At 41.7% G+C, this 27,024-nt stretch overlaps 1 protein-coding gene across 1 annotated transcript in view; it reads right to left on the minus strand.

Annotated features, from left to right (window-relative positions):
• STIM2 (stromal interaction molecule 2) overlaps nucleotides 1-27,024 on the minus strand; it is a 79,935-nt gene that overhangs the window by 45,640 nt on the left and 7,271 nt on the right. Inside the window, exon 2 of the mRNA XM_066631816.1 lies at nucleotides 3,093-3,223. Within this exon, the coding sequence (XP_066487913.1) occupies nucleotides 3,093-3,140 (48 nt within the window). The 5' untranslated portion in view covers nucleotides 3,141-3,223. The remainder of the gene's footprint in view (nucleotides 1-3,092; nucleotides 3,224-27,024) is intronic.

Raw genomic sequence — 27,024 nt, forward strand, 5'->3', positions numbered from 1 at the left:
TTTGAGATGCGGCGACCAGAACTGGACACAATACTCCAGGTGTGGCCTTACCATCGATTTGTACAACGGCATTATAATACTAACCGTTTTGTTCTCAATACCCTTCCTAATGATCCCAAGCATAGAATTGGCCTTCTTCACTGCCGCCGCACATTGGGTCGACACTTTCATCGACCTGTCCACCACCACCCCAAGATCTCTTTCCTGATCTGTCACAGACAGCTCAGAACCCATCAGCCTATATCTAAAGTTTTGATTTTTTGCCCCAATGTGCATGACTTTACACTTACTGACATTGAAGCACATCTGCCATTTTGCTGCCCATTCTGCCAGTCTGGAGAGATCCTTCTGGAGCTCCTCACAATCACTTCTGGTCTTTACCACTCGGAAAAGTTTGGTGTCATCTGCAAACTTAGCCACTTCACTGCTCAACCCTGTCTCCAGGTCATTTATGAAGAGGTTGAAAAGCACCGGTCCCAGGACAGATCCTTGGGGCACACCGCTTTTCACCTCTCTCCATTGTGAAAATTGCCCATTGACACCCACTCTCTGCTTCCTGGCCTCCAACCAGTTCTCAATCCAGGAGAGGACCTGTCCTCTAATTCCCTGACTGTGGAGTTTTTTCAGTAGCCTTTGGTGAGGGACCGTGTCAAACGCCTTCTGAAAGTCCAGATATATAATGTCCACGGGTTCTCCCGCATCCACATGCCTGTTGACCTTTTCAAAGAATTCTATAAGTTTTGTGAGGCAAGACTTACCCTTACAGAAGCCATGCTGACTCTCCCTCAGCAAGGCCTGTTCGTCTATGTGTTTTGAGATCCTATCTTTGATGAGGCATTCCACCATCTTACCCGGTATAGATGTTAGGCTGACCGGCCTATAGTTTCCCGGGTCCCCCCTCTTTCCCTTTTTAAAAATAGGCGTGACATTTGCTATCCTCCAATCTTCTGGTACCGTGGCCATTTTGAGGGACAAGTTGCATACCTTAGTCAAGAGATCTGCAACTTCATTCTTCAATTCCTTAATAACCCTTGGGTGGATGCCATCAGGGCCCGGTGACTTATTGATCTTTAATTTATCAATGAGGTCTGAAACATCTTCTCTTTTAACCTCTATCTGACTTAACTCCTCGGTTAGGAGGGGCCGTTCGGGCAGCGGTATCTGCCCGAGGTCTTCTGCCGTGAAGACAGATGCAAAGAACTCATTTAATTTCTCTGCCATCTCTAAGTCTCCTTTTATCTCCCCTTTCCCTCCCTCACCATCCAGAGGGCCAACCGCTTCTCTGGCGGGTTTCCTGCTTCTAACATATTTGAAGAAGCTTTTATTATTCCCCTTAATGTTGCTGGCCATGCGTTCCTCATAGTCTCGCTTGGCCTCCCCTATCACCTTCTTACATTTCTTTTGCCACAGTTTATGTTCCTTTTTATTCTCTTCATTAGGGCAAGACTTCCATTTACGGAAGGAAGCTTCCTTGCCCTTCACAGCCTCTCTAACTTGGCTGGTTAGCCATGCGGGCACTCTCCTGGATTTAGTGGAACCCTTCTTTCTTTGCGGTATACACCTCTGCTGGGCCTCTATTACTGTTGTTTTAAGCAGCCTCCATGCACTCTGGAGAGACTGGACTCTTTTTACCCTCCCTTTCAACCTCCTTCTAACCAGCCTCCTCATTTGAGGGAAGTCAGCCCGTCGGAAGTCAAGGGTTTTTGTTAGAGATTTGCCTGGTATTCTTCCCCCAACGTGCACGTCAAAACGGATCGCAGCATGATCACTGTTCCCCAATGGCTCAGTAACGTTTACATCTCTAACCAGGTCCTGCGTACCGCACAAAATTAAATCCAGAGTCACCTGTCCTCTGGTGGGCTCCGTGACTAGCTGATCTAAGCCACAGTCATTTAGCACGTCAAGAAATCCGGTTTCCTTATCGTGACCAGAACACAAATTGACCCAGTCAATATGAGGATAATTGAAGTCCCCCATGATTACAACCCTGTCCTTCCTTGTCACCTCCCTGATCTGTTTCCTCATTTCAAGGTCCCCATCAGATTTCTGGTCTGGAGGACGATAGCACACCCCCAGTATTACATCGCTGCTCAAGCCTGGTAATTTAACCCACAGAGATTCTACGGTGGAGTCGGACCCACCTTCAATCTCTACTTTGCTGGATTCTATCCCTTCCTTAACATAAAGGGCCACCCCACCTCCAACACGCCCCTGCCTGTCCCTCCTGTAGAGTTTATAGCCCGGGATTGCGGTATCCCACTGATTCTCCGCATTCCACCAGGTTTCCGTTATGCCCACTATGTCAATAGTGGTCCTACAGGCTTGCCCCATCAGTTATAATGGGAGGTCCGCAACTGGTGCTGGCCTTCCTAAGCCGACACAACCTTACCTTTTGCAGGGCTGGATCCGGCACCGGGAAGCCAGTGCACATCCTTGCGCCAACCAACCAGCTCACAAGTTGTTGCAGTTGTGCCTTACAGACATTTGCTGCACTTGAGCACTTTGGATTGTGCTCTCAAATACATGGCCTAGTAGGAATTCAAACCCTGATCTATGTAATACCAGTGTAATGCTGTTCTAACCAGAAAATGAAACAGCAGCTGAACATTAATTGGGGCTGTGGGAGTTTGGGATGTTGTTGAAATAGCTGAAAAATTCTTCTGGGTTCCATGACTCTGTTTTTAAGGCAAATATAGTAACAAATTGTCTGCCCTTCTTCTGCTGCTAGCTCCTTATAGCTCCATAGCACCTTTTAAATTTCCCCTAAGGAGCCAGCACAGGGGCAGATAATTCGTTACTACAGACAGCTTCCCTAGAAACAGAGTCACAAAACCCAGAAACTCAGGTGACATCACAAGAGGCAAAGACCACAGAGAAGACCATAGAGGTCTGTATGGCATGAGAAGAAAACACTGAAAACAGCTGCTCTGTTTCATGACAAGGGGAGCTACAGAATAGCTTTTAATTGGTGTTAAGCCAGAACCACTTCCACAGCTACAAGGGGGCTGACAAAACGCTGTGTTTATGATTTTGCTCCTTTTTGTACGACTTTAGCTTTTAAAAATTCAAAGTAAAGTATTTTCTACACCCACCTCATCACTTTCGTCTACTTCAATGCCACCATCTTCGTCGTCATCCATTTGTTTATGAATTGTGCGTAGAGCTTCCAGACTATATTTATCTTCCTCTGTAAAACATGGTGGGCTCAATAAATGGCAAGGCTCTAAAGTAAAAAAAAAAGAAAAGAAAGAAAAACACTTACTACAATCTTGAATTTTAACCACAAACTGGAAGAAATGAAAAAGTTAGTCTGTGCCTTTCATATATCACTGTAAAAATCCAAATTATGTCTCCCAAACGCATTATTGCTTTGCCTGCATATTTAACATCTGCACTTACTCTAACACCACCATTTAAACACAATGACAAACTGCATTGTTTGCTTTCTCATTTATATAAATTTTTAGTTTCTACATCCTGATGCCCATTAATCAATTTAACCTGCACACTGCTGGTTTTTATTATTGATTGATCAGTTTTTTTAAGTCAAATTCAAATATATGCCTTCTTAAAAAGCATACAGGCAACAATGCCTTTTCCCCCTCTATGTTTTTCAAATAGTTCTGTACTAAGCATTACTGTCTTTTCTCTTTGAAGTACAGTTATAACATTATGCTCATAATACATTTGAGGTGCACATATGTGACAAATGCATACTTGCAAACATACACATCACACCAACACACTCACTAGAAAGCCGCATTGGCTGCAGCATTCTGTGAAGTATTTACCCTCTGTGGTAAGTCGGGGTATGTCTTTGTATAACATGTGAAGCATATAAGAACATAACAAGACCCAATTGGATCAGATCAAAGGCCCACTTAGTCCCTCATCTTGTTTCACACAGTGGCCAACCAGATGTCTCTGGGAAGCCCACAGGTAAGATAAAGTCATTTCTCCTTCCCACCTTTGTTCCCCTGACACTGGCATTCAAGGTAATACAGTTTCATTAGAAGGCAGTGGACTTCCTGAGACTGGTATACATTTTACACTCACAGAGCAGTACTATGTTAACTTCTCGTGTGGCCTGCAAAATACCTTAAATCAGTGATTCCCAAACTTACTGTGGTCACAGCTGCCTCCTTTCATGGCAGCTTCTTATTCCTGGCTCTCCTGAATGCTGCCATCTTGGATCTTGCACAATCCAAGATGGTGGTACCCTGGAGAGCCAGGAAGAAGAGGCCACTGGGGACATCCTACGGTACACCCCTGTGAGTTTGCTACAAGTGCTCTTGGGCACCGCAGCACAGAGTTTGGGAAGTACTGCCTTAAGTGTATAAACTGATAACTACATGTCATTTAAAGGTGAGGCTGAGAAGATTCTTATCCATATGTAAACTAGCAATATTTGCTGTGAACCATATTAAATTATACAAAACTATCTGCTTAGCTCCCCTACTGAAGTTTAAGGTATAAAAAAAGAAACACACTGTACATCCATCTTAAACTAGACAGTCAATTTATTTTAAACATCAGTCCAAAACTACAGCACAGAAATGGAATAGACAGACATTGACTGTTCACACATTACATCTGCTTCAACAGAACATCAAGTGGATCATTCCATAACCAAAGAAGAACAAACATTATATGAACTAACTTTGAGTAACAGTTAAAGAAAGCAACAATAAATAATCCAGTAAAGCTTGTAAAACAAAACCAAAAAATCAAAGTTTGCTGGCTTACAATATTGACAATAGTACCACCTTACTTTCTAAAAGTCACTATCCACTTACTATCCCTTGCAATTCATTTAATATAGGATGATGTACTAAAAAGCATACATATGCTACTTTTACCATGCAAAAATAAGAGTTTTTTTTTAATGTTTGGGGGGGGGGGGGAAACAGTGTCAGTTCCCTTGAGTATTAGTAAAGAGAACAGTTGATACCTCTCCCAGTAAAGTGCAGATCAAGTTCCTGAAGGCTCTCAAGAGTGAAGCACATGAATAGAGGCCAATGGCCCTGACTGAAATTAAAAAGACAAGCCTTTTTATTAAAAAACAAAAAAGTCTAATCAGAGCCTCATTCCTTTGGGGAAAGGCAGAAACAGGATTCTTAACCACAAGCCTAACTCCTCTTTCACTCAAGATCAAAAAATGTCCTTAAGACTGCAATCCTATACACACTTCCCTGGGAGTAAGCCCTACTGAACACAATGAGACTTGCTTCTGAGTAGACGCATAGGATTGCACTATATTTGAAATGCACTGCATTTGAAAGGTTTTGCTGCTGAACTTAATTTGATAACCACTGGTTCACAATACAAATCACAAGTCTTCCATGATTAACAGCGCAGTTCTAATGCACGTTTATTCATAAATAAACTTACTCCAAGTGTGAACAGCACTGAAGCCTGAGCCTACTTCCAGAGAGACAAGAGATGCTTATGTATTTATTTAACAAACATTAAAACCATAAACACAATAAAGGAGTAAAAATCAGTGTTAAAAGCCTTCATGATTATCTCAATATCTTAAGTCTGCACAATACCCCTACATCAAAAAGACGATTTGTAACAGACCCCCCCCCCCAAATTAGTTGGCAACCTTCAGTCTCAGAAGACTATGGTATCACGCTCTGAATGGTGGTTCAGGAACAGCGTCTAGTGTGGCTGAAAAGGCCAATTCGGCAGTGGCAATCCCTTCTACACTGGGAGTAAGTGTAGTCTGTCCCTGGTGTGTCTCCCTGGCTATGGGCCTTCCTTCTTTGCCTCTTTGACTCAGTCTGTTGGCAAAGTGTCTCTTCAAACTGGGAGAGGCCATGCTGCACAGCCTGCCTCCAACGGGACACTCAGAAGCCAAGGTTTCCCATCTGTTGAGGTCCATTCCTAAGGCCTTCACATCCGTCTTGCAAATATCCTTGTATGCAGCTGTGGTCTACCTGTAGGGCACTTTCCCTGCACTAGTTCTCCACAGAGGAGATCCTCTGGGATCCAACCATCGCCCATTCTCATGACATGACCAAGACAACGCAAGCATCTGTTTCAGTAGTATATACATGCTAGGGATTCCAGCTCATTCCAGGACTGTGTTGTTTGGAACTTTGTCCTGCCAGATGATACTGAGGATGCGTCAGAGGCAGCACATGTGGAAAGCGTTCAGCTTCCTCTCTTGTTGTGTGCGAAGAGTCCATGACACACTGCAGTACAGAAGTGTATTTAAGACCCAAGCTCTGTAGACTTCCTCCTCCCAAATAGATAATAAACCATACCTGACTGTGAGGATATCACAAGCAAACTCAATTTAAACTTTTTTTTCCCAGTAACCATATTATTATTGCATGCATTGCAATATTGCTACATTCATGAAACGACCAGAATGAAGTCATGGCACAAAAGAAAGCAAGATGGTTAAAAGACAGGAAGCTGCATGACTTTGGGAAGATCAGGTCATACCTAGGATGTTGTCAGGATCAGGCTTCAGAGAGGCTGATCTCTCAACCCAGAAAGCAGCTTGACACAAGTTTCATGTCTGGTCACTAGTTCTATTGTTTTAGCTTAACAGCTGCTCGTGGAGGCCATACGCACACAGAAGAGTTTGTCCTTACATGTAATCTGAGCCAGCTCCAGTGAGGACTTCCAAGACGCTGCCTAATACCTTGGATTTGTCTGGTATTCAACAGGGAAGCTAGTAAATCAGGGCAGTAATGTGTTCTCTACAGCTGCAGTTGAGGAGCTGTATTTGAATCAACTCCATGGCTAAAGTTAATCACTGTAATTTATACAGCACAAGTGACTGATTTTTGATATGGCCATTAAAGCAAAAGTTAGAGACAAACAATTGGCAGTTGAAAGTAGTTTAATAGAGCCAATGTTAGCATACACACATATTTCTTCCCTTCCACTGTCATCTTCGGTCAAATGGGGTTTGAAATGGCACCAAAACATTTCTATCACAAGTCACAGTGGGCTCCTGAATAGGATTTTATAGGATTTAGGTCCATAGTCTGGGGGTACCTATAGATCTATTTTTGTCAAAGGAAGCATCCATAGTGCACACTGCCTTCTGCCAGCTGAGTCTGGTGCACTACCTACAATCCCTCCAGGGCAGAGATGTAACAGCCACTAATCCATGCTCTCATAACCGCCTGTAAAACTAGCACAAGGCATTGCATATGGGGCTAAGGGGAACCAGCTACAAGGAACAGTCACAATTCACAGAACTTGGACATTACCCAAAGCCCTAAATAGATGACCTAAACAGTGGGCCCTTGGTATCTGCAGGAGATCCAATCCTCCCCCGAAATATATGCCCAGTGCCTACTTTTTCTCAACACCAGGCAAAACCTTTTAAAGATATTTTTATTTCACCAGGAATTCTAGCATGTTTCAAGTTATCGCTAAAATTTATAAACTTATTAACACTTGAAATGGAAGACGAACAGGTAAAAGACTGCATGATAAAATGGGCTCAGAATTTTGGTTACAATATTTTAATGGATCAATGGATGGGTTAGTGGACAAGAAGTTTGAAGTTTACTTTAAATATTAATCTTAAGGAAAAAATTCCATAAGATGATGTACTGTTGGTATTTGTCTCACATGAGACTGGCTAAAATGTACGTATAACGCAACGGGACGTTGCTGGAAATGTGAACACGAGGAGGGATCATTTTTTCATATGTAGTGGTCCTGCAAATTTGCAAAAAAAAAATGGACAAACTCATTTGCAGATTCAGAAAATTTTAAAAATTACCATACAATGGAAGCCGGAGTTTTTCATGTTGGGTTTGATGGACAAACAATTGGAAAAAGAACATGGGGTATTATTGCTGTACATGATAACAGCAGCAAGGGTACTTTATGCGCAGAAATGGAAGTGCTCCAGTATACCAACAGTAGAGGAGTGGCTGGCGAAGATGCTGGAGTTGGCGGAGATGGCAAAGTTGACAGCTTTAATTAGAGAAAAGAAAATAGACTAATTTTTGACTGAATGGAAGCCATTTGTGATTTTCCTGTAGAGCTTAGATGGTAATGAATTATATACCTATGGGTTTGGAAACTGAACAGAAGAGATGGCTATATAAGATCTAATATTATTTTTATTGTATCAAATATTATGAAGAAAGATATTATTATGTATGTTTGTAAGCCTGTAGTAGAGATAAGTGGAAGTCTTTCAAAATTTTGTGTTAGTTTAATATTGTCATGTAAATAATGTTTGGAATAAAAAAAAATTCCTAGGAACTGGAAAAAAATAAAAAATAAAAGGAATTCTAGCATGTTTCATACCTAGTGTCAGTACTGATTTTATTGCTCTGCTGGATGTTATTGATTCAGTGGCCATTGCTTTCTTTGACTTTCATTGTCTTTATTTTATCAATCAAAAAATTGATTGTATCAATTTTTATTCTAGCTGCTGTTCTGTACATAAGCCAAAAAACTAGAAGCATACGCACCACAGGAAAAAAATACTACCTTCAACACTCTGAAAGTATCTTCCGCTAAGAATTGTTTGCTATAATAAAAATTGTACAAAAGGACTTTATTTTCTGTTTTTAGCAAGAAGTGTATCTCATTTGTTTTTGCCAAGTGCACGATACGATCGCTCTACATATCAGTTCACATGTCAAATTCCTCAGTGCTAATGTATACAGTACGTTAGTACAGCAATGTGCAAGGAGAAGGTAGCATGAACCCTTGGTACATGCAGGCAGCCCTTCTGAAAAACGTTCAGAATTACTAACCAACCTGATACACCCTCTAATATGACAAGTGGCAGAGTACATAAGAACATAAGAAGAGCCCCACTGGATCAGGCCAAAGGCCCATCTAGTCCAGCTTCCTGGATTTCATAGTGGTCCACCAAATGCTTCAGGGAGCACACAAGACAATAGTAAATACAGAGTTTGCTTTACAGCATAGTGGATGAAAAGTCATCAACTGCCACTGTGGCACAGTGAGTACTAAACAGCAGGCCGGAATCACCACCAGTCTCCTCGCCTCTACTAAACACTTACCACCTAAAATCTAGACAACACTATCTTACAGAAATACTTAGAATTAATATTCTCCTCCTGCTAAGAATTAAGTGCACCAAGTTTTAATATACACAGTTTTGAAAGTGTACCAATTAACTTAATTATGTATTTCTTTGTTGCCAATTTTTCAAACACTGAAAAATTAGTCAAGAAGCTTGTCTTTGCATAATGCATTTTACAGAAAGGGAACATTATCAACATATATAATTGAAACAGCAAACCAAAAGAACACCTATACTTGCTCCTTGGGTAACCTGAAGTCATCTGATCTGCTGATTAGCATGTCCCCTTTGCAGCTTACAGAGTCCTTGGGGATAGTTACTTGGGACGGAATGGAAAAGCATTTCCTCCAGTTCAAATTAAGTCACAAAACCTATCATAAAGGTAATTTAAGCTGCAAAGGGAACAGATCCCTTAATAGTTTACTGGAACTTGAATGGAAAGAAAAAATCAGAGTTGGGGATGGTGTACTATGTGGTGCATATCCCTGATCACTCTTTCTCCAAGCTCAACCACACAGCGAGAGGAAAATATGAAACATTCCTCCACATACCTCATTGGAAAGTTCAGAAATGCCCAGAACCAGAGAACTTATAGTACAGGGGAAGGAAATTTCCTCATTGTATATCCCCTTTTTCCTATGGTTCCCCAAAAGCCTCAAATTCTGTGAAGTTCTAAGTATTCCAAATTTCAATTAAAAGACTTGCATGACAACTGGTCTCTGAAATCTGTTAGAAATGGTTGTAGTAGCAATCATAATTTCATTGCTTTTCTGATAGACTCCAGACAGTCAGCAGCTCCTACATGTTCATGCACTGGATTAAACAAAGGGGTCCTCCCTGTGAATTAGTACCTCCATTGTGGGAACATCCATGAGGTTGCTCCAATTCATGTACATTGGGACAGGACCATTTACCAGCTTCTTGTGGAATACCGATTTGTACAATTATCACCTCAATGCAATCATCTCCAGAAGTCCTGCAAAAATCCTCAAAGCTCATATCAAGCTTCAAAAATGACAATATTCCACCTTTAAAATATACAATTCAAATGCTCAAATCCTCATTATAGTTTGGTCACACTGTTCTGAAGCTTCCATTAGTATTCTGTATATTACAGAGTAGGAGGGAAACTGAAGTGTCTGACCGAACTTCCTCTGCAACAGGTCATCATAGCAACTGGAAATGGCTGTGGTGCCAAGCACAGGAAACACAAACAGGGAGACAATCTGTTCTTAGCTTCACAGTGTTTCCTCTATGCTGATGAAAGGAAGAGGGCTATGGCAGCATCTTGACTGTCAGAAAAGAAGAATTAAAATAAAGGAGGCAGGCAGAAGATTTATCAAGGCAACAGAGGTAAACTTAGCAAGGAAGGAAGAGAGATGCAGACAGATCAAGAAAGAACACAGGATTTAGGACTAGATACATACACCCTTGTATTCCATTTGATCTTTATGTAACTTTAATACATGTCCTTTTCTCCCCCATTTTCTTCTGCCTTGTATGTCCCATTTATTAGAATGTATACTATTCTGACAAGGAGCTGCCTATTTTATTCTGTATGCAGAATTCCAGTTGTCTATTCTTTGAGCAGAATTCAAGTTCGATTCTAAACCAATTTGGAGTATATTATGCCCCCTAATTCTGTAATCACAAGTCACACAGCTTAATGTTCACCAATAAAAGCACCTTGAGAGTTGGCTGTGAGAAGGGGCAATCTGCCTGAAATTCTGAGTCATTTTCATCAGAGAGGAGTAGTTTTAATAGTCCCAAAAAACATGGCATATTCAACTATAACTAATAGCCTATGCCAGTGGTTCTCACACATTTAGCACCGGAACCCACTTTTTAGAATGAGAATCTGTCAGGACCCACCGGAAGTGATGTCATGTCCAGAAGTGACATCACCCAGCAGGAAAATTTTTAACCATCCTAGGCTGCAGTCCTACCCACACTTACCCAGGAGTAAGTCCCATTGACGATCATTGTTAAAAGAATATACATAGCAGCTTGTTCAAAGTATAGGTCTGTAACATTTCCCTAAATGCAGTCACATGCCATGGTAGCATCAAGTCTAATATATTAAAAATAAAATACTGAAATTCATGGGGACCCACTGGAAATTGACTCACGACCCACCTAGTGGGTCCTGACCCACAGTTTGAGAAACACTGGCCTATGCCATTAGTTCCTTTCCTATGTATCTTTACTCAGAAGTCTCACTGAGTTCAACAGGACTTACTCCCAGGTAGGTGTGTACAGGAATGCAGCCCAAGTGCACTCTTGTTATACACATGTACAAGTAGAGCAATTTGATGAGGGCATCTCTGGCTCAGCAGTTAAGAGATACTCATCAAGGGAACCATTTTCAATTTTGGAATTTCATGAGGTTCACACTTGGGGAGTAGCATGAGCATTGTTTTGATCAATTAAATATTAAGGTGAAATAACTGGAAAAGTTTAACATAACTGGAAAACAATTCAGTGAGCAATGTCATAATGAACACAACATTTCTGGCTAAACATCACACACACAGGTCATACAGAGGATCTCTCTCTTTGTTAGGCAAAAGGAAACAGAACAAGACTATATGAGACTTAAACATGTCATTTAGTTCTTCATTTTTTGTTCCAATATCAAGAAGCCATGATTCAGACTCGGGGGGGGGGGGAGAGATAATTGCTGGATTCCCACTTACTATGTAAAAATAATAAGCATAAATGAGGGCAAGCAACTAGCGGGATCCAAAAAAACAGTAAGTGGAAGGAAAATGGTCCTTAGTACTGTTCCTCAGACTCTTATGCAAGACTCCACCCAGTGCTAAAGACTCAAGAATCCACCCAGTGCTATAACAGGCAAGTCCTACAGCAACTTTCATTATTTTGCTTGCACAAGCTCTCAATACACGCAGAATAAATCAATAGCTTCAAAGGATATCATTAAAGCTTGCATCTTACAACACCCTGAAGTTGTGGCTAGGGAGCAGGGTTTAAGATGCTCTGCCACCAGTATGGCTAAGCTTGCTGATGGGCACCCACTAGAATCAGGTTTAATAGCAGAGAGCAAAAAAGCTTTATATCCATTAAGATGCAATTGGCCCTGGACCCACGTCTCTTGCAACATAATTACATCAAAGGTTCTAAGATAACTCAAAAAATCGGAGTCATTTTCCTTGCTTCTCCATCCTGCAATAGTCCAGGAAAAGATTCCCAAAAAGGGAGAGACCAAGTCAGGAGAAGGGTTGATCAGTCATTCATTCATTCATGGGCAGTCATTCATTCATTCATGGGCAGGTTCTCAATTTCTAGGGGGGCATGAGACACATAGCTAGATGAGGCTAAGTTTGCCTCCATGGATAGCACAGAATTTCTTGAATTAATAACCTGTTCCCCAGGTGAAGTAGTTTCTGATTCAGACTGATGACCCAAAGCTTGCTCTGGAAGTACCAAAGGATGCGTTCTGACAGTCAGAGCTTCTTCATTAGGACTAAGTTCTGCTCTAACTTTATCCAGGCATTTTAATATGTTTACTTGTTCCATCCTTGGAAGGCTCTTGAAGGCATTTATAGCTCCTTCCACAGTCTCAACTTCTTCCTGAGAAGGGAGGGGTGGCAAATTTCCTCCACCTGGAGGCTCCTGGTTGATCTCGGCCTGAATGGGCAACTTCTGAAGGCAACTTCTAGAAGCATTATCTCATGCTTCTAGAGATGATGTTTGAGGGTCTCGTAGAGATGAACTCTTCAAAGACGCAGAACACTGGGTCAATATAGTGTCCGTTAATTCCTGCCAAACAATCTCAATTTTTTTGACCATCTATAATTGCTTTTGTCGAGGGAGAACTCTGTATGCCTCCAGAGCCTCCCTGGTTAGCGTGTCCTCGTCTATATCCAGCTGGAGCAGCAGGTCCATGGCCTGGGAGCTTGTATCACTGCTATGATGACTAGTATTCTGAGGAAGCGTTGTAGCTTGTGAAGAAGCATTAGGCAAACACTGAGTGATATCACCAGTGTCTGAGATCTCCTCTGAGCTGAACACGGGATTCCTCAGATGATTCCTGACACACACTGTGTCTAAGGCAGGCAACTCATCCTGTATCTCTGTGGTTGAGTTTGTAATCCTCACAGGGCACCTAGGAGTGGCAGGCATTGTCTCCATTGGGCGGTCTATTTCTGTGTGTGCACTACTTATGTCCAAAGGTGCACATGCTTTGCAAAGAAGGCAATTTTGGTCTACTGATGCAACTGGCTTCAAGGATACAGCAGTTCCAGCTGTAATCTGTCCATTCAGAAACCCATGCAGGTCATCTTGGGGTCTGAAGGTCTTCTTCCGTGATGGCAAATTTACTGGTACCTTGGGTGGAGGCTTGGGAACTGGCGACTGAGCCTGGGAGCTGCTGCTAGATGCTGGGCTCTTTCTTTTAGGTTTTCCTTTCCCAGCTTCTGAGCATTGGACATTAGGTAAGCTGTATGCATCCTTGGGTGCTTTGCCTTCTTGCACTGGAAATAAGGTTTTTAACTTCAGTAGTAGACTACGAAAGCTGTCAGTGGCCGCTTTCAGATCAGAGACTGTTGACATAACATCCAAGTGTAATGACGACCAAGGATCAGCTGTGTTTTCAGCAAGCTGATTACACTTATCACCTGACTGAGGGCTGGGCATCTGGTCAAAATTGGCCGGCCTTGGAACTGCAGAAGAAACTGATAATGGAGGCTTCAGATGGTTTCTCTGGAATAGTGGATTAGTATGCATTTCACCAAACACCCGGTTTTGGAAAATACTGTATTTTTCAAGAATGCTCTTCCTCTCATGAAGCAAGCGAGGAATCCTGTGAGTCTTGAATTTCAACAAGATGCGAGAACATTGTGGCATTTGGTGCCACCGAGGGAGCCTAATCAATTCAACTAAATCAATATTGTGTACGTCAAGACAGAGTAGCCTGGATAGTGAATCGAGTGCTCGTGGTTCATTTTCCACAGTTAAGGGGTGTGTGCCAGATCACTAACATCAGTTGGTTTCTCAGCAAGTGACTGGCACAGTTCACATGGGCTTCTGAACTCACCCCTTCTACAGACAGGAGTGGGTTTCTTGGATGTCTGTCCAAATGCTGTGCAGGATGGGAGGGTGAGAGAGGATGGCTCTGGATATCCTTATGAAGCAAGTCCAGCTTTGATAAAATAGAGTTGAACTGCCGGCAGATGTATACGATCGTATTCCCCAATGTTATGGAATAATCTCCTCTAAAACGGTTAAAAACTGATTACTAGTAGCACTCTCTTCCTGTAGCAAGAGCTTGTCCTGTAGAGAGGGGAAATGTGACTGTGAGTCGTAGATATCTCCCAGCTGGGAGGAGGGGGGGCGCTGGTCTCCCCCTTCTGACTCCACAGCAGTGTCTTGGACATAAAGGACAGCAAACTTATTAGAGGAGATAAAATTAGGCTCACTCACATGTTGCATCCAGGAGAGTTCATCCAGGCGCCTCTGTTTTGAGAACTTGCCGGGAGAGTTACCATGTTCTGAATGGTTTCTCTGTCTCCTCTTTTTCCCCATGGCCTCCACGTTTCAAGATTTGAAATAACAATCCACTGTAATCCACATGTAGTTGTAAACAAAACAGGAGCTGCCAGTGCGTTTCAGCTCAGGGACAATTTCTAAGACCTCCCGGACAAGAAGTAAACCAGAGGTCCTATCTAGGGAAGAAAAAATGTAGAATTGACTAGGAGCGGCCAGCAGAGATAACCTACTAGGCGGCTATTTTCCCCCTATTCAATGTCTATGTCTATATCCCCCCTTTACTTAACAGTTCTCAGAGATCCCAGCTCTGGAGTGACCTCTTGACTGGTATAGATGACCTCAAGAGAAACTATCCTCTAGCTAAAGTTGTTTTGCTGGGCAACCTGAATTCCAGGGTTGGAACCTCTAATCACATCTATTCTAGAGCATGGATGGTAGATGAAGATTCTTTCCTCTCATTTTGTACGTTAGACAGATGGTCAAAGGATTCTCATTACAATGCTAATGGCTTGGCACTTGCAAGATTTTCCATTATTTCTAATCTGCTCTGGCTTAATGGGTTAAAGGAGTACCCCAATGCTGGTGAATTTACATACATGTCCCCTCGTGGGTCAAGCATCATAGACTATGCTCTAGTGTCCATGTCTTTGAAGCCACATGAGAAAGAGTTTGACATCGGGGATCTTGCCATTAGTGATCACTTCCCTCTAACCCTCGTACTTGATCTACACTCGGGGAGAATGCCAGCACACCCAGGGGTTGAAGTAAACACAAAGAGTAGTGGCAAAATCATGGTGAACAACACCCTTTCTTTAAATTTCCATCAGTTGATTAGGGAGTCAACAAGTATAGATTTATTATCAGCCATTTTGAAGGAGCCAGATCCCTTTGCCCAAATCCAGTCATTTGAAAGCCTAATTGATCACATCCTTAGGACCCTGGGTTCCAACCCTAAGCGGAGTACTATACATGGTGTGTCCGATAAAAAGGACTGGTTTGATAAAGAATGCAGAGACCTCAACGCATTGATCAGAGCAACTTATTTGGCCTTCAGAAAGTCTAACGCTCCATGTGTGGCAGTTAAATATTTTTTCTACAAAAAAAAATTTAATGCCTTACTGTTAGATAAAAAGCAGAAGCATACCCATGCTCAATGGATCAAGTTGTTGCAAGCAATACAGCAAAAAAATAACAATTTTGGGCCGTGGTATCAGGCTCTCTTAGCTCTAAAATGTATGACCCAGTTGTAATCTCTTCTTCTATGTGGATTAAATATTTTTCAGAATTTTTTGATAAGAGCAAATCCCCAGATACCCGACCCGACTTTACTTCTTCTGATCTACCTGTCTGGCCCCCTGTGATGCCCATGGAGATTATACAGATAATAGATCAACTGAAATCCGGACCGGACCGGATCAAATACCACCTGAACTCTTAAAATGTGGTCCTGAGTGGTAGGCTCACTTGCTTGCACCCTTCTTCACAATGATCGATCGAACTGGTCTAGTTCCCAAAGATTGAGTCTCAGCAACAATCATCCCAGTTTTTAAAAAAGGCGACCCTAATCTCCCTGCAAATTACCGGCCTATCAATTTGCTCTCTGTAATAGGCAAAATTTATGTGAAATACCTAAGTAATAACCTTTTTACCTGGATCAACTCTAAGGATATCCTAGGTCCTGAGCAATCAGGATTTTGTTGGGCAAATCAACAATGGATAACTGTTTAATTTTATCTCACCTAGTCTATAAACAGATTAAGAAAGCCAAGGCAAGACTCTACGTGGCTTTTCTTGATCTAAGAGCTGCGTTTGATTCCATTGATAGAGATCTTCTTTGGTCTAAATTAGCCAGCACGGGGATTGATAAAAGACTATTGATGTTAATTAAGATCTAATACTCCAACACATCATGTAAAGTCAGATATACCAGAAGTGGTAGCCTCACACACCCCATTGCTATAAACAAAGGGGTTAAGCAGGGATGCATTCTGGCTCCCATGCTATTTAACCTGTTCCTGAATGATTTAGCCCCAGCCTTGAAGATAGTGGATGGTCATTGCCAGATACTTGGGTCCTGTCTAGTACCGCTATTACTGTATGCAAAAGATGCGGCTCTTATTTCTCGAACAAGAATTGGTTTAAAACGTCTACTTAATAAATCTATAGAGTATTTTACATCCAACAAGTTACAAATTAACTACTCGAAATCTAAAATCATGGTGTTTGCCAACAATTAGAAACCATTTAAATGGTCATTTATGGGCAACAAAATGGAACAGGTAAAGACATTCAGATATTTACTTAATAAATCTATAGAGTATTTTACATCCAACAAGTTACAAATTAACTACTCTAAATCTAAAATCATGGTGTTTGCCAACAATTGGAAACTATTTAAATGGTCATTTATGGGCAACAAAATGGAAAAGGTAAAGACATTCAGATATTTAGGCATTAATTTCCACTACAAGCATTTGTGGGTTTCTCATCGTAATGCAGTCCTAAATGCATCAAAAATCTCATCCCTTGCAATTTCCCGGCTTTTTTTAAGCCAAGGTAACAGATATGTCCCAGCTGCTTTAGAGGTATTCAAGGCTAAGGTACTCTCGCAAGTTCTTTATGGCTGTCCAATCTGGCATAAGGCCTTCAACTGAGAGCATACAGGCCTCCTTCCTGCGGAGGATCTTGGGTTTTCCCAGATGTGTTCCATACTCTGCTATGCATCTTGAAGTGGGTTTTATCAGACTCAAAACATTAGCTTGGTTGAGATCAGTAAAATTTTCGCTTGCAATCCTCTTCAATGCTGCCCCATATGGGCTAATGTACCAGCTTCTGGTTGATCCAGTACTGCCTGTGGAGGTTGTGGATACACTCACCAAGCTTAAATCGATAGGACTAGACACAGCAAGCCTCGGTATGATTGGTTTAAGCAAAGCCTACAGGACTATCAAGGAAAGATTGCTTGATATTGAGCATCAAGAGCTATTCTGTGCAACTAACACCGTTTGCTCCCCTCTCCATCTGCGCATCCCAGTCAGTTCTGGGAAGCCGGCTTCTTTCTTTTATCAACTGCAGTGCCCACAGGCTCGCAGAGCATTCTCCCTTGAGAGATGCAATGCATTCCCATCAGCTCTGGTAGCCGGCAGGTTTAGTGGCACTCCCTACTCAGAAAGAAGATGTACCTGTGACAGAAATTGTGTGGAGACATTACATCATATATTTTTTTATTGCCCACTGCATGACACCCTTCATAAGAACTATCTGGCTCCACTGCTGAACAAAATGCAGGGTTGGGAGGATTCATTTAAATTACAAACCCTTCTTTCTATAGAGGAAACTGACTCTCTTGACAAGGTTGCCAACTTTGTTTCTGGGATACTGGCAGGACAGAATTCTGGGTCTTCTGCTATATTATGGTGAATGGGGGGAGGGATATTGGATGATTATGATTGTTTTATTTTAGTGTGTGTGTGTGTGTGTGTGTGTGTGTGTGTGTGTGTGTTCTGGATGTTTGTTTGTTGTTTCTGTATTTCCTTTATCAATGCCAATAAAGGTCTTATGTATGTATGTATGTACGTACAAGCAGAAGAGCATCTTTGGTTTTAGTTTCACTTTTCATGTGGAACAGTCTAGCACAGTGTTTCTCAAGGTTTGACCTCTACCATAACTCTTCACATGGTCCACCTATTCAAAGTACCACCAGAAGTAACTGGCAATGACATCATTGTCAGTTACTTCTGGGTTAGTAGGCCAGATACAATGCAACAAAAAAGAGGCTCAGAGTGGATGGGAGGGTTTTTTCGAGCATGAAAAAGCATGCTTTGGGGCTCTGCCCGCTAAGCCGAGCCTCTTACTGCTGTTTCTTGTGTCAAGTTCCTGGTCTCACTGCTGGGCAACAGGTGTCCAGGGGTCTCTCGATTATCACCAGACACCACCTCAACTTCCACTGTTGGTATCCATAACACTGGTTGAGAAACACTGGTCTAGCATGAGATATTAGGATGCTTTTCCATGAGCAGAAGACACCTGCTGTTCATGGAAAGCCAAACTTTGTGCCCAACCTCACAGGCATAAAATCATATCTAGCTTGGCCTACATTGGCAGTCATACTTGTTTCTGACACGTGCAACTCTAATCAACTAAACCACTAAAGAGGGTATGATGATGATCAGTTTGAATCGTTCACACCAGAAGAATCACTGGTGCCCTCTTCTAAAACAAATTTCTTTGTTTGCAGGTTCTTCACCTGGAATCTCTCCATGTCCATTTCCATTAAAGCTGAGCCACAAGAGCAGCAGTTCCCAAAATTTCCTGGGTCACAACACCCCTGCAATCTCCTCAGCTAGGCACCACCATCTTGAATCTCACAAAATCTTGAGAGATCCAAGATGGCAGTGCCCAAATCTCCCATGATGTGGACATTGCCATCTTGGATCTCACAAAATATTGCGAGATCGAAGATGATGGTGCCTGTGAAAACAGATAAGAGGGGCCACTGAGGACATCCCATGGTACCCCTGTGAGTGTGACAGGATGCCCTAAAGGCACTGCATACTTTGGGAACCACTTCCCAAGAGGCTTCACTCATGAGCCTCATCCCAGAAGGAAGAAACACCTGATAGTTCCCTCAACTCTCAAGTAAAGGACAGAGACCTAATCTGGTGTCTTCCAACACACACTAACATCACCTTAATAGTCTAATTAGGTAGACTTTTGAGTCCTGTAGGGCAGCTACAACTGTAAAAATGTCACTGAAACAAAATTTCAAGCTCCAAGATATAAATTCAGAGATAACTTCCATATGCTAGAGACTTGTGGCTCTTTAAAGACTTTAAAATGTATCATAGAATAAGCTTCCATGAGCACTTCATCAACTAAAACAATCCAAGTTTCCAATGCAAATGTCAGTCTTTATGGTGCCACAGAATCTAGTAGGCTACAATTCTGAAACCTTCCACATACTAGAGATGCCATCATAGATACATTCCCCCCTCCCCCTTTTGGTGCATATCCTCTTCCCATTCCACAGTTTCAGTTATGAGCTTATTTTTACCACAGTAGAGAGGACTTTAAGTGGTCGGAACTTACTCTAAGTTCTTAGTAAAGACAAAAATTACTGAGCGATCATAGCAAGCGTATGAAAAATACCCTTAAACTTTGTAATCAAGACAGGAGACTGTTTAAATGGGTTTTCTACAATTTTACAGTCATGAGGATATTATTCTCATTTAAAAGTTCTGAGTAACTTTCCATCATATGTATTTGAGAAAGACCTATTGCAATTTGGAGACTGAAGTGCGAGAAACTGAAGTGCGAGTATTTCAATCAAAGTACAAGGGGGCATATCCACGGATTCACTTATCCGCAGATGGGGTCCACAGGGCCCCTACGCACATGTCCCCCCTCGAAAGCAAGGGGAGCTCTGCTCCCCTTGCCTCCAGAGGGTCCTCTGAACCCAGCAGAGGTCATGCACATCCATCCGCAGCCACTGCTGCACTCAGACTGAGCCTTGCAGTTAAAAATGTCACTTCTGGTTTTACAAAAGTGGTTTTCTGGTTTTAAAAATGTCACTTCTGGTTTTACTTTTTTTAATGCCTTATAAAGCAGAGACCCCTTGCCTCCAGAGGGTAGGGGGATTTCCCTGGTATCCGTGGTTTCAGTTAACCGCAGGGGCAGGTCCAGAACAGAACCCCCACAGATACTGGGACATGCCTGAACCTGCCTTGTCTCCATCATTTAATAAGCACAGGAAGCTTACGGCATTATTCTACATGTTGTAGTGTTATTGAAGTGACTCTGAAATGAACAGTGATACTAACACCACTGACATCTTAACACTACCATCTGACCAGAGATCTTACTCCTAAAAGTTATTTTAAGAGAAAGACAGGAGGAGGAGGAGGACAAATAATGAACTAGAGCAGGGGTGCTCACACTTTTTTGGCTGGAGAGCTACTTTGAAACCCAGCAAGGCCCGGAGATCTACCAGAGTTTTTTTATAATGTTCACGCCATCATAACATATAACATTTATGTGTACAATGTATGTTGGTGTACCTTGCATATGAGCCAATATTGCAGCACCACCTTTCAGAGCGCGATACCATAGTCTTTCGAGACTGAAGGTTGCCAACTACTATGCACAACACAACATAATTAACTATAAACATTTTTTGTAATTACTTGAGTTTACTTTGATGACTTGCACTGAAATGAATCAGCCAAGGATGCATAGTCCGGACAGTAGCTGCTGACAGCCAGCCTCAAGCACACTTCCAAATGTTCATCAGTCATGGTGGAACGGTACTTGGACTTAATGATCTTCCTGTAGGAAAAGGCTGACTCACATAAATAAGTGGAGCCCTTCCTGCCTCAGGTGTTCTTATATCCCTGAGGGCCCTATTGCCTTCAAGTGGCTGCAGCTGTGCAGCACACTCTGCTGGATGCCCAGGCCTTACCCTTAAAGGGGCCACTGCTGACACCACATCTACCTCCTCACCAGATCTTCCTTGATTCCAATACAAGTGGGGGGGGGAGCAGATCTCTATACAGACCAGTGCAAAAACAGGGGAAAGGTGTGGGGGAGGGAAGATCTCTATATAGACATCACTGCAAGACCAGTGCAAAACCCCTTGCACACAGAACCAACAGATGGAAGTTGGGGGGGGCAGATCTCCATACATACCAGTGCAAAAGCAGGGGAAAGGTAAGTCAGCCCCAGTAGAGTCAACGGGGCTCACTCCCAGGGATGCGTGGACGGGAGAGAAGCCGGCCAGCGGCTCCTCTCCAGGTCTACTCACGAGTCAGCCCCAGTAGAGTCAACAGGGCTCACTCCCAAGGATGCGTGGACAGGAGAGAAGCCTGCCAGCGGGCTCCCTCCCTAGGCTCCCTCCCTGGGCTCACAAGCCTGCCAGGGGCTCACTCCCAGGGATCCGTGGATGGGAGAGAAGCCTGCGATCGACTCATTTGGCCTTGCAATCAACTGGTAGATCGCAATCGACGTATTGAGCACCCCTGAACTAGAGCTATCCCACTAATAAATCAAAATTATTAAAAAACTCTTTAATAAACTCTAGCTGATATTTTGTGCCCAGACTCTTATGCAGTGATTGTGTCTTTAAAGATTGTGTCTTTAATACTTCCAAGTATTTAAACGGCTCACACCCTCTCCCTTCTAATTCAAAGGCCTTCCTTCTTCAGCTATCATTAACAGTTTTTTTCTTTGCACAGAGAAAAGCAATATGACTGGCATGCAGACTGAATATAAAAAGCAAAGGCAATGGGGAATTTAAAAATCTGATTAACAGGTATATCAATACAAAAGTATGGTGTAAGAAGATGAGCTATTCAGTCTTGAATACGAGTCCTTTCAGTAAACAGAAATGTTTGGCTGGTTTTCCCATAAAGAAGTATCTGCTCTGTGACTTTTTACACATTGAAAACCTGAGCATCAAATATTTTAAATCTCAGTTTTTCATTAAAATCTATAAATTCCATTTATTCTTGCAAGAATATGTAAAGGAATTATATATTCTACTGTAGGAGGTACAGTCAAGTTAAAGCAAACATAAGATCAAATTGACATTTAGGCACTACAGGTTGTACCACAATATCCACGGATTTGGTATCCACTGATTTGACTCACCACTGATGCCGGGGGGGGGGGGGGGTCCACCATTAAATGCCTTGTGGCAAGGAAAAAAAAGCAACAAAATCCCATTTCCTACCCTCGCGCTGTTAAGTAATTATAATTTCATTCCATTAGATTCCATTATTCACCCCATTTAGTGGCTAAATGTAGCATAGCTTCTATACCAATGCATTCTAGGGCGACAAAGGAGAAGCAAGAAACCTGGAAGTGGGTCTTTAAAGCTATTTTTCCACTGATTTGGTATCCACTGATTTTTTTATCCACTAAGGATTCCAGAATGGAACCCCAGTGGATAACAAGGCACAACCGATATGTGAAATTCATTTAAAAGGTTTACTATAGTATTACGCAAAAGAGCCTTTACTACGCAGATGCTGAAGCAAGCACAAGCCTTTGAAAACTTACACTATATCACAGAACTTAATCAGCAACCACACAATGCTACCTAATTTACAAATTTCTTAGTACAAGAAGTCTTTGTTTGTGTGTGTGTGTGTGTGTGTGTGTGTGTGTGTGTGTGTGTGTTTTGTTTTGTTTTGTTTTTAAATGCCGTGACTACTTTCATACACAAGCTAGATTTAAGAAAATCAAACTTCAGGCACCAGCATCTACATTCTTCTTTATAATCCAGAACACATGCCTGGATCTTTGACGCACCCCCCATCTCCCCCCTCCAAAAGTATTCATTAGCATCTTGCCAACAGATCAGAATGTGTTTGCCTTCTAAGTCAATTTCCAATATTCATCTAGGGAAAGAAAAAAAGTAAAAACATTTCTCAGGCTGTTTGGATTGGTGTAGAACTTTACAAGGCTTCATGTCTCAGAACTTTTATTCAGACAGAAAGGTAGCAACATTTCAGGGATATGAAGAGCAGACTAGGTTATAAACAGGCTCTTTGAAAGTAACATTACATTTCAGCTTTTGAAGATGCAGTGTTGGAAAATCGTGCTCTTCTACTACTTTTTATACCCACACTTCTTAAATAAAAAGTTTCTGATGTAGTCCCAAGGACATCCCTGAAACAATTATAAAAATGAGAAAAATACTGAAAAGCTAGCTTTTTCTATAATAGATTGCCTCTTCAGTCTGCATTGTTATGAATTGATATTCATAGAATATATTGCAGAAGGCAAATGACAACATTCACAGCATCCATCAATGGCTGCCACATCCATGGTAGAGATTTCAAGGATCTCATTCTCGAGGCAAGCAGACAAAACTGGGAACTTCTGGGTGAACCAGGTGGTGAATCCCAGGGAGAAAATAGTGGATTGCTTACCATTCGTTTCTGTTCTCCAGGACTTTTGGAGGGCATTCAATTTATTCTTCAGGTAGCTCTCTAGGTCAGCAGAAAGGACCAGCAACTTTGCAGAATCTCTTGCCAAAGTAAAGGGTGTCCCTGTTCCCCAGATCAAACTGGCAAGCAACAGAAACCCTCAACCTCATCAAATGACAAACAGGAATGTAAAATCAAGAACCTTCAGCATCAACAATAGACAGAGGTTACACACTGGACAGAAGGCTCCAAAATTCTGTTGTTCAGGAGCTTTTGTTGTTGTTGTTGTTTTGTTTGAGACTTCAGATGGAAATACATAGCTTTCAAATACTTTCAAGCATACATTTGCAACCATAACAGCGAAAATTTGCTTTCTTTTTTTTGTTTCACAAAAGAAACCAAAAAAGAAAGAAATCAGAAAAGTCCAAAATCACCTTTCAATGAAATATATATTTCACTTGTCACATGATTAAACAAATCAAATCTACATTCTCATATTTGTTTCAAATCTATTTTTAAAAAATAAATCTACACTAGCATACAGAATTCTTATGCAGGAAACTCATTTTTTTAAGTAGCTTTAAATGACACAGCTTTATTATTTTGCTTGTCCAACTACTATAAATAACAGATGGAAAGCCACATCAAAATGCAAATACAGTTTTGAAATTATGATCTCAGAAACCACTCTGTGGGTACAGCTTATGGAAGACTTTGTTTCTATTATTCAAATCTGCAAAACAGAAAAGGGATGCTTGTTATATTCTACAGTTCCTTTTAATCTCCTCTTTCTTCTCTGTGCAGCGAAACATTTCAGTTACAATTTTTGTTAAATGCAAAAAACCTCATTGTTTTTAATATAAAAACACCCTTGGCTTTTTAACTCATGAAATAATCTACTTCAACTGCTGTTTCACAGCAAATCTAGTCTGCATCTGTTTCCCTTCCTCCCCATAAAAAGCAGCTGCTGGACATTTCCCAATTATACTATTTTGTTTAACATAAGCAAATACAAATAAAAGAGTTGTTTATGCTTTATTGGCTTATAATATAGCATATTTAAGGGCTCAAGCAAGCACTGAAAAGCTTCAGTACAAAAAAAAAGCTGATTTCAAAACAGGTCAGTGAGAGGGGGAAATCCTCTTGGTTTGATGCAACAAAAAACTCTTTGCAAGTCTTCAGGATAGTTTGCCAGGAATAAGCATGTCTTATTAGTGGGATGGAAGTATGCTTCCCATACCAAATAATTACATTGTTGTTGGCCTTCCTGTCATTTCTACCTCTTTCCAAGAGAATTTAAAAAAAAAATCCAGCATGAAAAAATTACACCAGTTACTGACCTACAGATTCAGATTTTCAGTATTCCAAGATAAAATTCAATTTTTAATAGTATCCAAAATAGAAAGGATTCTTTACAAAGATGTATCTGAAATTTATCTAGAATATTTCGGATCAGAATATTCCAATTCCTTAAGCAAGTCTTCAAAGACCCTAAACTTGACATAAAATGCTTTGCTCAACCTAAAGAAAAACCTAGTCATAGGAAACATTTATTAAAGAGAACATTCTTGGAATATAGAATTTGACAGGCCTTTGGCATTCCAGGCCCTGAATTGTTGTAAGCCAGGATGTGGCAGGAGGGGCTTTGATGTCCAGGCCTGGTATGAAATGTAAATTAAAGGGACAGCAGCACTGCATCTGTATGCTGACTAGCAATCAGATGCACCTGTTACAGGTGGGAGTCACGTGACTTGGGGAGAGATGTGTCCAGAGTCACGTAGGCTATGGTGGAGTGGTGCAATGCACCACTGGACAGCCAATCAGAGTGGGTCACAAGACCGTTTTGTGACTATGAGGTTGCCCTACTCTGATTGGCTGACCCCGGTATATATGGGGCAAGCACAGACACCAAGTTGTGGGGTTGTTGTGGTGGAGTTTCTGCGTGCCGTGCTGCTGGTTGGTGTACTGATTTGGACTGCCTTCTCATGACTGTGACCTGCTGTATCCCTGACTTCTGGACCGTTTGACTGACTATTCTTCTGCCTGTTCCTTTTATCAATACATGCTTCTGCAACAAACAAGCCTGTGTCTGCTCCTTTGGCTCTGTTTGGGATCGCCTGCTTCTTGTGCCGTCTTCCTACGCTTCCGTGCTACTTTGCTACTGGGAAAGCAAGGGCTATCCTCCCCTGCTGACCTGACAGAATTTGTTATTGTAAAAATCCCTACAGGGATTTAGTAAGCCTGTTTATATAAATCACCTTGAATAAAGTTGGAGGAGAAATCCAATGACAGGAAAGGTGGTATATAAATACTGGTGGTATTATTATTATTATTATCTCACCTTTTAGTTAAAAATAAGATGGCATATCAAGCCATCTCACAAGTTTTAAAACAACCAACCAAATCACTAAAACAAATTAACAGAAAATATATTTATAAAAATGGAAGACAAAATAAAACCAAAACTAAACTGATTATTCAACGTACACAAGGTTCTCTAAAAGAAGTTTTTACCTGAGCGCTTATGGGCAGATGAACACACGAATAGACAGAGATGAGTAAGATCTCCCTATTAACTCAGAAATGAGCCGCCGCCGCCGCCCCCCAATAAAATCAGGAAAACTCATTTTCTGAGTGAACTCAAGGCTCAGAAAATGGGCCCTCTGCATCTTAGAATGCATATTTTGGCCATCCCCTCATCAAAACACCTGCCTGTTACATTTAGATCCAGCAACAGCAGCAGCAGTGCACAAAGAGTGGGAAAGAAGGATTTTCCTCCACCTTTTCTCCCCCCTTTGCAGTTCTCGTATACCTCAGAGCAGCACAACAATAAAGCAATGACATGCACAGAGACTTTTTTCCATTCTCCCCCTTTGTTGCCCTGGGGCACTGCAAAGCAGTGGGCCATGAAGAAAGACACAAAGGCCCTTGGCACCTGTGGTGTTCCAAGGGCTATTTCAATGGCAATACCTTATCTATCTCACATCTTGCTGTCGGGAGGCTGCCTGGGACACAGAGGACTCCCAAGCAAGCTCAGTATCCCACCTGTGAAAAGGGAAGGAGGGGAGGGGATTGGTAACAGCTGCCTTAGTTTCCTTCCATCCAGAAGTGTCAGGCTGCAGGCTGTATTTGCGTAACTCTATGGGATTTAGTACAATGAGTTTTTGTTAATCATGCAGAGTCACGGAACGGAACGAACGCGGACAAATAGGCTGTACCTGTATATAAAAAATAAAATATTGAAATAGGGACCACCTGAAATTGGCTTGCGACCCACCTAGTGGGTCCTGACCCAGTTTGAGAAACACTGAGCTAGTGTTTTCCATAAGGCAAGACCTGCCTCACAGTAAGATCTAACCAAGAACACTGTTTGAAATCCAATTTCTAATTGCAGCCTAGCTTTACTATTTCAATGACAAAAGGTATTTCAATACTTCCTGCTTTGAGTCCTTCAGTTTGCAGAGACAATACAGTTTTGCTTGTAAGTGAATCTGGCATACAGCCTGTAGTATCAGCATGGAATTTTTTTTCCTCTCTCTCTCAGAT

This window comes from Tiliqua scincoides, chromosome 6 (genome assembly GCF_035046505.1).
Source record: "Tiliqua scincoides isolate rTilSci1 chromosome 6, rTilSci1.hap2, whole genome shotgun sequence".
NCBI classification, from domain to species: Eukaryota; Metazoa; Chordata; class Lepidosauria; order Squamata; family Scincidae; genus Tiliqua; species Tiliqua scincoides.